We start from the raw sequence: 14331 nt of genomic DNA, 5'->3' as shown, positions 1-14331 counted from the left end.
TTGTTTGATGGACAAAACAGAGAAAGCATAGAACACATGAAGCAGGTTCAAAGAGATTACCAGGAAATTAAAAACTCCAACGTAAGCTAGCAAAATTCCTTTAAATAAACTAAGAATAGGCTATCCAAACTGGAGGACAGGTTTGCAATGTGGGAACATGAAAGGAAAAATTTCTTAAAAATAACAAAGAAACAAGCAGTAACAATACAAAGGCTACAAGATGACAAGAGGATCCAGAACTTAAGAATAAAGAATATCAATGAAGAAGCAGGCGTACAAATAAAAAGGAACTGCAAAGGCTATGTGCAGAAATAATTAAGGAAAACTTCCCAAACATAGGAAAAGGAAAAGATACTCAGATGTATGAGATATACAGAACTCCAGCCACCTACAACCAAAATAAAACTACACCGAGGCATATAATAAAGATTTCAGAAATGCAATATAAGAACAGAATATTAAAAGCTGTCAGAGACAAGAAACAGATCACTTACAAGAGAAAGCCCATCAGAATTACATCAGACTTCTCAGCACAAACCATCAAATTGAGAAGAGCATGGGGCAAAATAATCCAAGCCTTGAAAGAAAATAACCTCCAGCCAATGTTAGTCTGTCCTACACAACTGTCCCTAGAAATTAATGGAGAAACAAGATGCTTCCAAGATAAAGAGGAACTGGAGGAATTCACAAACACCAATCCAACTCTACAGAGAATACTACTGGACATTCTAAAGAGGGAGAAAAGCATCAAGATTTCAGAAACAGTGGCAGAGAGGCCCCAATGAATGGAACAAAAAGCGAAATGAAAAAGACAAACAGACAACTAATGACAGAAAAATAGCACAACAGAAACGAGGCGGAGAAGGTTAGATATAATTTCTAATATAGATGGCCTACATACACTAACGTAAGGGAAAAAAGAATCACAGGCAGAATGGACCAAGAGGTAGGGTCTACTGAGATGCTCTTTATAGGGAATATAATTAACCTGAAGAAGGGTATATGGACCAAAATCAAATATGAGAAAACAGAACTCGATGTGATAGGGAACCAGAGAGTAAAAGGGGCAAACAGACCAGTACTTATGGATAGGTTGAAAAGACAGGCTTTAATAAGTGAAGAAATACAACTAAATATCAAGTCCAGGAGTGAACAAGTTTGGAAACACTTAGGTAAATAGCAGGTTGCCCCCCTAATATAAAACCAAGAGTGTTGGGGAGACCTAAAAATACAAGTACATTGTGGGGGGAGTGAAATTGGAGGAATAGTCTTTAAAAAAAGACAGCAGAAGATACTGCTAATAGTGTATCAGGAATTAAAACCCATATTGCTAGCACCACTCTGCTTGGATGGAACTTGTTCCGTCCCAGTTTGTATATAAGCACTGGATCTAAGGGCATAGACAGCTGTCCCAAAGATATCAGGATATAGCACAGTAGTCATCTTTAATTCCCTATTAACTCAAACAGGATCCTTGTATGACTTGTATTGTTGTATCTTGACTGATCCTCAAAACTGATCGGTTGATCTACAATCACCTCCCCATTCCGGCTGTGCTTAGAGAACTGTGGAGTTTCCAGCAAGCAGGTGGGCGCACACTATCCCCGGAGCCCAGCCTATTTGGGACTTCTGCACCGCACCATCTGGGTGCAGACAAAGGGCTGGGCGGATCTGGGGCACCTGCATCCACCTCCCCGTGGGTCTGGAGGACTGTGGATATCTCAGCAAGCAGGCGAACATCGCAGGTTCCAGAGGCCCCGCGGCCTGCTGTAAGTGCTCAGTGCACTCAGCCTACAAGCCCAAACTGTTTGGGACCCTCCAGGCTTCCGGGTGCAGGGAAGTACATGAGTGGGTTTGAGGCATCTACATCTACGTCCCCATTCTGGCTGCACTTGGAGAACTGTGGAGCTTCCAGCAAGCAGGTGGGCACACAAGTGTTCCTGGAGCCCAACTTATCTGGAACTACGGGATTCTAAACAGACAGAAGAGGGCCATTGGTTCTACAGGCCGAGTGGCTTGGGGAAACTGGGTGCCAGAGTACCAGGAGCTGCAAACACAGAAGTGGATTTTCCACAGACCCTCAGGAAGCTTTCAAATAACACTTGAAACACAGAAATATAGGAAAATGACAAAACAAAAGAACAAATTACAACCTCAAACCTCCAGCCCACCTCAAGAAACCCTAGAAGCGATGTATATAGAAGAAAATATATGCCATTCACCTCAAATATCAGACATAATAGCTACTGAAATTAACAAGCAACTCCAGGAAACTTTAAAGGAATTCAAACTCAAAATAATCTCCCAGGTAAAAGAAGAAATGATAAAAGAAATGACAGAGATTCTGAATACATCTAAAGAAAACACAGTTAAAAAATTGGAGGAACTAAACAAAAAGATAAGAATCCCTAGATGACCAATATAAGAAACAAACAGAATAAATAATGCAGATGCACAGACATATACAGGAAATAAAAAACTCCACTGAAAGTTGAAAAAAACCACCTCAATGAAAGTGAAGATAGAATTTGAGACCTTGAAGACAGGATTGCAGCTAAACTACAGGAAAGGAAAGATCTTTTAAAAATAACAAGGAATCTGGAAATAACAATTCAACAACTGCAAGATGATGCAAACAAAAATAACATAAGATTGATAGGGATTAATGAAAAAGAAGGGAACAACATAAAAGATGTCAAGAGGATATTCAGAGAAGTAACAGCTGAAAATTTCCCAAGCATGAGATCAGAAACCGACATCAGGATCAGTAAAGCATATAGAACTCCAAATAGTCATAACCAAAATAAAACTACACCCAGACATATAATAATCACCATCCCAGAAATCCAACACAAGAATAGATTATTAAAAGCTGTCAGAGAGAAAAGACAGATCACTTATAAAGCAAAAACCTATCAGAATCACAGCAGACTTCTCACAAACAATTAAGTCAAGAAGAGCATGGAGTGAAGTATTCCAGATCCTAAAGCAAAATGATTTCCAACCTAGACTGATGTACCCTGCAAAACTATCATTCAAAAGTGATGGTGAAATACAATATATCCATGACAAAGAACAGCTGAAGAACATCATGAACACCAAGCCAACCCTGCAAAAAATATTGAAAGACAGTTTAGATACACAAAGGAAAAAACCACTAAGCAAAGCAGATAATTAAACAGAACAGAAAGAGAAAGATGCAACAGCAGAGAGATAACATGTCAACAATAAACCAGCATTTAACAGTTATAACCATCAATGTAAATGGTCTCAATGCACCAATCAAAAGAAACAGACTGGCAGAATGGATCAAGAAGCAAAATCCAACCATATGCTGTTTACAGGAAACCCATCTAACCCAGAAGGATGCTCACAGACTGAAAGTCAAAGGATGGAAAACAATACTTCATGCAGCAGGAATCAAAAAAAAAAGCAGGAGTAGCCATTCTGTTTCCAGACAATGTGAACTTTAAACCAACAATGACCATAAAGGACAAAGAAGGTCACTACATACTCCTAAGGAGAAAACTCCAAGAGGAAGGGATAACTATCTTGAATATATATGCACCAAACTCCAGAGCACCCAGTTATATAAAACAACTGTTAACAGAAATGAAAACTCAAATTATCAGTAACACAATTGTAACAGGGGACGTTAAAATGCCATTGACACCAAGGGACAGATCAACCAGACAGAAAATGAGCAAAGAAATAACAGAACTGAATCACACTTGCGAACAAATGGATTTGATAGACATATACGGAATGTTCCACCCAAAAACATCAGAATACACATTCTTCTCAGCAGTACATGGATCATTCTCTAAAATACACCATACATTAGCTCACAGAACATATTTAAACAAATGCAAAAGAGTTGAAATCATCCCTTGCATGTTATCGGATCATAGAACACTGAAATTAGAAATTCATGATAAAAGATACTGCAAAATCCCATAAACACATGGAAACTGAATAACACACTCTTGAGTAATCAGTGGGTCACAGAAGAAATTAAACAATACCTACAAGAAAATGAAAATGCAGATACAAATTACCGGAATCTGTGGGATGCAATGAAAGCAGTCATCAGAGGAAAATTTATTGCACTGAGTTCCCACATCAGGAAAACAGAACGAATACAAATAAATAATCTCATGCTACACCTCAAACAGCTAGAAAAAGAAGAGCAAGTCAAGCCCAAAGCCAAAAGAAGAGAGGAAATTATAAAACTCAGAGCAGAAATCAATGCAATAGAGACTAAGAAAACAATAAAAAGAATCAACGAATCAAAGAGTTGGTTCTTTGAAAGAATAAATAAAATCAATAAGCCCCTAGCCAACCTTATTTTAAAAAAAGAGAAGAAAAAGCTCAAACTCATGCAATAAGAAATGAAAAAGGTGAAATCACTACAGACTCTACAGAAATACAGATCATCAACACCTATTTCAAAAACCTCTACTCTCAAAGGTTTGATAACACAGAAGAAAGAGAAAGATTCTTAGAAACATATGAATTACCAAAGCTAGATCAAGAGGATGCAAAACTGTTGAATAACCCAATCTCTGTTAATGAAATTGAAAATGTAATTAAGTCCTTACCTACAAAGAAGAGCCCAGGCCCAGATGGATTCACTGCAGAATTCTACAAGAAATACAAAGAAGACCTAATGCCGACACTCCTCAAACTATTCAATGAAACTGAAAGGGAAGCAATCGTTCCTAAGTCATTCCTGGAAGCAAATATGACTCTAGTACCAAAACCTGAGAAAGACCCAACTAAAAAAGAGAACTATAGACCAATCTCCCTAATGAACACAGATGCAAAAATCCTCAATAAAATATTGGCAAATAGGATCCAGCAAATCATCAAGAAGATTATACACCATGACCAAGTGGGATTCATCCCAGGAATGCAAGGATGGTTCAACATACGTAAATCAATAAATGTAATCCACCATATCAATAAAGCCAAAAGTAAGAATCACATCATCATTTCTATAGATGCAGAAAAAGCCTTCGATAAGGTCCAACATTCATTCATGAAGAACTTTACAGAAAATTGGAATAGATGGTCTTTATCTCAATATAATAAAGGCCATTTATGACAAACCAACATCCAGCATCATACTCAATGGCCAAAAATTGAAAGCCTTTACTTTAAAATCAGGCACAAGACAAGGATGTCCTTTATCACCACTCCTATTTAATACAGTACTGGAAGTACTAGCCAGAGCAATTAGACAAGAGAGAGAAATAAAAGGGGTAAAGATAGGAAAGGAAAAAGGTAAATTATCATTGTTTGAAATGACATGATACTCTACATAGAAGACCCCCTAAACTCCATTGAGAGACTCTTAGATATAATAAATAAATTCAGTAATGTAGCTGGATACAAAATCAATACTCAGAAATCAATAGCATTCCTATACACGAACAACAAAATCACAGAGAGGGAAATAAGAGAAACCACACTCTTCACACTAGCAAGCAAAAAAATGAAATATTTAGGAATTACTCTTACGAAAGAAGTGAAAGACCTATACAGGGAAAATTATAGTACACTGAAAAAAGAAATTGAAGATAATCTCATAAAATGGAAAGACATCCCTTGATCAAGGATAGGAAGAACAAACATTGTGAAAATGGCCATTCTCCCAAAACTGTTATACAGATTCAATGCATTCCAAATAAAAATACCATCAACATACTTAGAAATCTAGAGAAATCACTCCTAAAATTCATCTGGAACCAGAAGAGACCTACAATAGCAAAGGCAATTCTAAGCAGCAAAGGCAAGGCAGGAGGCATCACAATCCCTGACTTGAAGTTACACTACAAAGCAACAGTAGTAAAATCAACATGGTACTGGAATCAAAACAGAGACGAAGACCAATGGAATAGATTAGAAGATACAACCACAAATACAAACACACTCAACCACCTTATCTTTGATAAAGGAGCCAAGCATGTTCACTGGAAGAACGACAGTCTCTTTAATAAATGGTGCTGGAAAAACTGGCTCTCCATTTGCCGAAAACTAAAGCTAGACCCATGCCTATCATCATGTACTAAATTAAAATCTAAATGGGTCAAAGATCTGAATATTAAAACAGAAACACTAAATCTATTGGAAGACAAATTGGGTAGAAACCTTGAAGACATAGGGGTAGGTAGAGAATTCATGAACAGGACTCAAACCGCATGGGAAATACTTCCCAGAATCAATAACCTGGACCACTTCTTATTAAAAAGCTTCTGCCTGTCAAAAGAAATCTCCAGCATAGTGAAAAGAACACCCATATTCTGGGAAAAGATTTTAGTGAACTCTCTCTCATAAAGGGACCCTTGTCTAAAACATATAAAGAATTAAAAAAAATCAGACCCCCAAAATTCAAAGATCTGATCCAAGATGGGCATCTGAGATGAATACGCACTTCTCAGATGAAGAAATACAAATGGCAAATAAATACAATGTTCATCATCATTGGTCATTAGAGAAATGCAAATTAAAATCACACTGAGATTCCATCTCACTCCTGAAAGAATGGCCAGGATCAAGAAAACCAACAACAACAAATGCTGGAGAGTCTGTGGGGAAAAAGGAACTCTCCTACACTGTTGGTGGGAGTGTAGACTGGTGCAAACTTTGTGGAGATCAGTCTGGAGATTTCTCAAAAAGCTGGGATTCGAAGTCTCATTTGTTCCAGCTATTCCACTTCTAGGCATATTCCCAGAAGAACTGAAAGCATCATACCATGGTGATATATGTGTACCTATGTTTATAGCAGCACAATTTGTAATAGCCAGATCTTGGAAACAACCCAAGTGTCCATCAACTGAGGAATGGATAAAAAAGTTGTGGTATTTCTATACAATGGAGTTTTACTCAGCTATAAAGAAGGATCACATTGAGATATTTATCAATAAATGGGAGCAGCTTGAGACCATACTCTTAAGTGAAATAAATCAATCTCGCATGTGTGAATGCTGAATAGTTTCCCTAATGTAAGTAATGATTCAAATATATAAAAGTATGTGGTAATCATGATTCCCCATTATGTGGCCTTGAAGCCCTATAAAGTTTTCACTTATTAATTTAATGGCTTTATTCTGGGCTTCTCGATATGGAAATATTTGAAACTATAGTATATGAAGTTATATTCAAATATTTCAAGGAAAAAGACAGACACTATGGTAACTACTATTAAGTCGGGTTATTTGGTGGTGAAGCACTAGTTTGCTGAAATACTCATGCTTTGACCTGTATTGTTATATTGTTATGTCCTGTTTTATCTCAATCTCTCCCTTATGCATTACAAAAATTTTATTGTTATTTTTTATGGTTTTTTTAATTAAGGGGAAAAATTTTAAAAATTAGCAGGATATATTATAGTAACTTTTTTTGATTTCCTATTAACTTGTTTTGATTTCCTGCAATACTCCCACTATCTTGTTTTGACTTATTAGACTCTGTTCCGTTCTGTATGATAGCATCAAGTTTGAGGGTATAGGCAACTACTTTGAAGGCAGTAAGATTCACTAAGATGTCCGTTCTGGTTTGACTATTGTCTCCTTTGGAAGTCCTGTAATGTTTACAATGTTTAAGTTTTATTGGTCTTGTTCTCTACTGTTTTGTTCAACTTTATAATACCTAATGAGATAGACAATTCTTTTTAAGGAAGCAATAGGCTTTGTGGTAACCATTGTTGATAACCTTGTACTCTGTTTTTACATCATGTACTATGTTTATCCTTTGTTTTGACTGACAGCTTTGTTTTGCCATATTTCACTTTATTCTCTTCCAAAAAAAAGTAATAAGAACTAAGGAGTAATAAAACCCAAAATGTTTAAATTTTTTTTGTAAAAAAGAGAGGGAAAAAAGTGATCTAAAGAATACAACTGCAAGTGTGTTTAGGGGTGTTAAACAGCTGACCATATTAATGTTTTTGGTTGGATCATTGAACACAACTGTTTGCAGTCTCTCTGTTTGGATGTTCACTTTGTATGCTTTGATACTATGACTTGAGCAACTATCTCTAAGATGATAACGTGTAATCTATTAACTGGTGATTTCTTACTGGTTTTTTTTTTTTGTGTGTAGTTCTGTATTACTTCTACCCTTACACAGCTTTGTTTTGTTTTGTTTTTTCTCTTTTTTCTTTTAAATAAAATTAAAAAAAAAACCTGATCGGTTGATGGTATCAAGTCGAAGAGTATAGACAACTATACTGAAAATGACAATTCATATGACACTCATTCTGATTTCACTACCTGTTTTTCTAGCTCTACACTATCAATTTCTATTAATTCTGTAAAGAACTGATATATTCAATTATACTTTGTCTGATAATATAGCCAATTCTGTTGATGATAATAAGACATAGCACAGTAACTATGATAGAACTCCTTTTACAGTAGTTTTACATGTCTTTTTAGTTTTATGTGTCTATATTATGTCCTGTCCTGTTCTGTTCTGTTTCTCCCTCTAATAGAAAGGATAGAAATACATGTTAAGACTCATGCTTGCATAACACCTATAATCAGTTTATGAGAACTGATCTTACGACACATGATGAATTGAACAAATACTTTGAAGGAAAAAAAGGGGCACTGCAGTACCCAGTGCTGATTCTGGAGTGTCATGATGCGAAATCCAGCAATACTATTAAGCTTTGTTCAGAATGATTTTAATCTGCTAGTTTTGTTTGGTCTCAACATAAATGAAGGTATGGATAAATGCGTACATGTCTTAGTGTATAGGATTGATAACCATATTACTTAGTTTTTGTTGGATAGTTGAACAGAACTGTTTGCAGTCTCCCTGGTTGAGTTCCCATTTATATGTTCCACTTTTGTAACTTGAACAATTATTTGTGGGGGACAATATGTAAACATTAACTAGTGATTTATTACTGTTTATTTTTTTTCTTTGAAAGTATGTACTATTTCTCCCCATTTTCTGTTTTATTTTTTCTTTAAATAAATAAGTAAAAAGTGTAGGACCTTAAGACCCACTATCACAAACAGATCAACTAACAAAAACAACAAAAATATCAAAAGTTTAATCAAATCTTTGAACAGACTTAACACATATCTACAAAGTCTTCAGTCAAACAACAGAATACATGTTCTTAGCTGCACCTGGAACAGTCTCCAAAATAGACCACATACTAGCTCATAAATAAGCTTAGCTAACTACAAAAAGTCAAAAACTTTCTATGGAAAAGAAACTTTGGAAGCAATGCAAACACATGGAGATGAAACAATACATTCTTCTAAAAGATCTATGAGTGCCAGGTCAAATTAACATATTTATAACGTAACATATTTATGAGTCCAGGACAAATTAACATATTTATATGTCTCACTGCTTGGTGGCATGAACTACCAGTGGTATATGCATAACTACCCCAATGTTCAGCTTTATATTATTCATTCAAGTTTTCCATCATTTTATGTTCTTCAATTTTTTTATTTACATCTTCTTTAGATACACACGGTACTGCTTTCATAAGGTTTGTCACTTCATTTTTTACCTGAAAGATTATTTCTGAACTGATTTCATCTATAACTTCATGAAGATATTTTTTACTTCATCTGCTATCATTTCAGAAAGTTCAGTTGTGCAATTTCCACTGTCTGTCATTTCAATGTCTCTTGGACTTGTTCTCAGTGGGCTGGAGGACCGAGACTGCCTCTTGCTCTTTCATTTAGTTATTATATTCCTCTGGGACCCATGTGGCTGGTCAGGCACCCTCCTGCTGGATTGCACTGGAATGCTGCACTGGGCAGAGTTTCAATCCTCCAATATCCCCCTGGCTAGCGGGGCCACATCCCTGACCTGTGGCACAGAATCCCTGTGAGGCTAGCCGGGCATTCCCAATGGACTGCGCTGGGTCACTGAGCTGGGCAGAGTTCAGATTCTCTGTGCAGCTAGCAAGGATGTACCCCTGGAGTGGGGTGCTGGGGCTCAAGCCTGGCTGGGTGGAGCTCAGAACCTCAGGTACTTGGGGTACCAGCCTCGGGTGCTAGGCAAAGCAATACCCAGTTTGACACCACCGCCAGAGGGGCCCCCCCGCCCAACTTTTGGTGTAGGTGGTGTCTTGTTCCTGGCTGGGCGGAGTTTGGAACCTCCTGGACCTGCCGCATGACTAACATGTAGCTGTATATTAATTTAAAAGACCTACTAAAATGATTAAACCCATTTGTATCGTGAATGTTACAGGCCAACTGATGGGCAGTCATTCATGAACTACCTATAGTTCAAAACTCCAGAATTAGTTTCTACAACTAAACATTAATGCTAATATTACATACAATATATGAGGCTTAAGGACAGTGTAAAATACAGACATGGAGCCTATATATATTCTACCTCATATCTTCCATTGCAGAAGACAGTGACCTAAACAAAGAATTGTCAAGCTCTAAATGTTAGTCGTGCCAAGAAAGAAAATCCCTAGTTATAAGGAACTAAAATTTGAACATACTGTTTCTTCATGATCATTACCTTAAAAAGCTAATGAAATGAATGATTCCAGTGACAAAACTGATAGTTAAAACTCTGAACAATTTTTAAATAAAAATAAGAAATTTTTCACAGTTTCCATACTTTGATGAGGAGTATCAACTGTAAAACTCTAGGAACATAAAATCTAGTACATAAAGTTAGTATGCATAATAATAACTAATATTCATACCTTAACAAAAATCTTATGAGCAACAAAAAAATCTTATGGGGTATTATTTGAAAAATTTCCCATTCTGTAGTTTATAAGGAATTTGTCTAACTAATCACATGGTTTCACAGAACAAAGCCTATAAATAAGTTAAACACTTGAAGGGAAAGATATTTAAAAGTCTCAACAGGCTTCTTCAAGATTGCAGCTATGACCACAATGGAATTTCCCACCCTTTCAGAAAAATCATTTAATACTGACAAGACAGAGAAGTGTTTGATATAGTTCTGTAAAGGGAAACATTACTGTGGCTACTGTAAAGATTAAAAGATGGTGGGGCTGGGGATTTAGCTCAGCGGCATAAGCACCTGCCTTACAAGCAGGCAGTTGTGAGTTCGATCCCTGGTACCGATAAAAACGAAAAAGACAAAAAAAAAAAAAAAAGATTAAAAGATGGAGCAGTGAGTTGTTCATATATCGAGCATACTAGACAACTCCATCCTATATTAGAAGAGGTAACAAATTTTTCATTACCTTCACATTTGGCTTCTTTGTAGAAACTCCTCTGTACCAACCTAAAACAAAGCACACAAATGATTTTAAAATCATATTGTTGTCATTTTTGGTTAAATGACATAATAGAATTTTTACAGACACATATGAATATAAAACTTTCCTGAAGCCTCCAACTGTAGCTTTATCAGGATCTAAAGTTGTCTTAGATCCTAATAAAGGATTCTATAGTAGTTCACTCCAAAAAGAACAGTTTTATGATGAATATAATCTGTTTTCATCATAAGGTAATACAGTTTACATCTAAAATGTCCCACAAGTTTCATGTGTTCAGAGGTAAGCCATTCAGAAGGTGACTGGTTCATGAGGTGTTACATGCATCAGTGAACAATCCCTTAATGAGTTCAGGGCTTGATGTGTTGTCAAGAAGTAAGGCCTGGCTTGAGGTGGATTACTGAGGGCATAACCTGTTCTTGTCCCTGGATCCTCTTCTCTTTCAGCTGCTTGCCTACCATGGGTTAAGCAGCTTTTTCTCCACTACACCCTTCCATTATGCCATTTTTGCCTTGGAGCCACCCAATCACAGACAGAACCCACTGGAAACTGAGCCAAATAAACATCTTCTCCTTTAAATTATAGATGTCAGGTATTTTATATCAGAGGGTAGAAGTGACCAATACACAAGACATAACACCATTTCAACTGAATATGCCATTAGAAATTAGAAAAAGCTGGTTGCAGTGGCACATGCCTGTAATACTTGCACTCAGGAGGCAAAGGGAAGAAGATCGTTGCAAGTTCAAGACCAACCTGGGCTACAAAGTGAGCTCAAGGGCAGGCTGAACTTCATAGTGAGACCTTGTCTCAAAAAGTCAAAAAAAGACAAAAAAAATTAAGGAACATGAATATCATTTACACAAAAATTCCCAGCTAAAAAATATTAAGAGCCAAAGAAATGCTAAAAAAAAATTTGGATTTGGGGGGTTTTATTTGTTTTATGACAGATAAGTAGTACAGCCAAGATTTTGTTCCCTGATCTCATTCACTCGCCCATGTAATATACTACACTATTTTCATTTCTTTGCCTTACAACTGCTACAGTCAACATTCCTGCTAACACAGGTCTCCATTTATCTCCTTTCAGTATTTATACACAGCAAAATTATCAAAAGTTTCAAGCAAATAATAAAAACAATTTTCAGGGACAGAAAACTTTATTTTCAACTTTTTTCAATTCCACTTTATTAGTTTCAGATTCTCTCTTTAGTTTCTTAACTGAAAAAGCAGCTCTTACATTTAAGAGGGTAAGGAAGAATTACTTTTAAAGGAAAAAGGTGACGTTTACAATGGAGATTATTAACAACAGCTAATATTAACATAGAATTTATTTTTTTAAATTCCATGTACTAGAAATGAGGGCTTTTATCATGTATTATCCTTTAAATCTCACAATAAAGCTATGAGAAAAAAAACCATAGAAAATAGCAAACAAGTGGAAAGAAAGCTTTGTTTCCATTCAGAGCTACCGCTGATATAATAAATTTCATAAATTCATTTTATACTCTGAATCTCAATCGTTTACTAAAAAATGATAGTTTTACCAACATGACACTTCACAGTATGTTAAGAAACATGACTATCAGAATGCTATCACAGACTAAAACTATCCAAAAAACTTTTCCTCAATAAAAGCCATGAAGTTTTATTAGTCAAGGCGGTGAGACACTGGTGAAATAGTAAGCAAATAGACCTACAGAATCAAATAAGAGTATCCAGAAACAGACACCCATAAAGACAGTCAACCAGTCTGACATAGGAACAATGAAAATACAATGGGGAAACAACAGTGTTTTTCAAGAAATGGTGCTGGATAATTGGACATCTACTTAAAGAAAATAAAACAACACAGACTTTATACTAGTCATAAAAATTAACTCAAAATGGATTATAGAACTAAGTGTAAAATGCAACACTCATAAAAAAAAACTTCTAGAAGACAGTAAGAGAAAATTTAAGTAACACTGGATATGATTATTTTTTAAATACAAAATCAAAGGCATGACTCATAAAAATCAATGAAAAGCAGAACCTTATTAAAATTTTCTAAATGTCTGTTTCATGAAAGACATTGTCAAGAGAAAGACATGCCAATGATTGGAGAAAACATTTACAAGAGACATATCTCATAGTAGATTAATGCCAAAAAATGTACAAAGAAATCCTAAAATTCAACATTAAGCAAATAACTTGTTTTTTATCTATTTTATTTTAAAGAGAAAAAACAGAAAAAAAGAAAACAACTACAGCAAAAGCAAAAACAACAACAAAAAGTAGTAATATAGGATTTCAAACCAAGATTATAGGAATTCAACAATGGTAGTTATACTGTATATTATTACCTTCAAAATAGTTGCTCAGGTTACCAGATACAGGCATGCAAAATTGATCAAACAATGTAATTTCCCTTTGAGCAGTTTCTTTCCCTTTACCATATCCACTGTAATTTATGAATCTTACATTAGCGAGACAATAAAGTGTTCACACATGAAATTTTCACTTACTTCACTTATGAGTATAATTTCTAGTTGCATCCATTTACCTATAAAATCCTGGAGTTTACTGTTCTTTAAGGCTAAGTAGTATTCTATTGTATAAAAATACAATAAACACAGGTACACACACATCACTGTGGTATGATGTTTTCAATTCTTCTGGGAAAATCCCCAGAAGCAGAATAGCTGAGCCAAATGGAACTTGTTAATCCTAGTTTTCTGAGCAATTTTCACAGATTCCCACAGTGGTTGTACCTGTCTACATTCCACCGATAGCGGAGAAGGGTTCCTTTTTCCCACAACCCCACAAGCATTTGTCATTGGTTGATTTCTTGATGCTATTCACTCTTTCTGGAGTGAGATATTTCAGTGTTGTTTTAGTTTGCATTTCTGAAATGACCAATGATGTAGAACACTTTTTTATATACTTATTTGCCATTTGTATTTCTTCATCTAAGAAGTACATATTCATCTAAGCTGCCCATTTTTGGATTGGGTCTTTGAATTTGGGGGCCTGATTTCTTTCCATTCTTTATACACTCTAGATAAAAGTCCTTTGTCTGAGGCATAGTTGGCAAGTATCTT

At 35.7% G+C, this 14331-nt stretch overlaps 1 protein-coding gene across 12 annotated transcripts in view; it reads right to left on the bottom strand.

Moving 5' to 3' along the window:
• Positions 1-14331, bottom strand: part of Dock3 (dedicator of cytokinesis 3) — a 707026-nt gene that overhangs the window by 439774 nt on the left and 252921 nt on the right. For all 12 annotated transcript variants that reach the window (XM_063248927.1, XM_063248931.1, XM_063248928.1 and 9 more), the window contains one exon: positions 11216-11256. In XM_063248927.1, coding sequence (XP_063104997.1) covers positions 11216-11256 — 41 coding nt within the window. The remainder of the gene's footprint in view (positions 1-11215; positions 11257-14331) is intronic.

Source organism: Cavia porcellus, unplaced genomic scaffold (genome assembly GCF_034190915.1).
Source record: "Cavia porcellus strain 051 isolate PalLab524CR breed Dunkin Hartley unplaced genomic scaffold, mCavPor4.1 scaffold_5, whole genome shotgun sequence".
In the NCBI taxonomy this organism is placed as follows: domain Eukaryota; kingdom Metazoa; phylum Chordata; class Mammalia; order Rodentia; family Caviidae; genus Cavia; species Cavia porcellus.
This window is presented reverse-complemented; position numbering and strand designations above follow the sequence as displayed.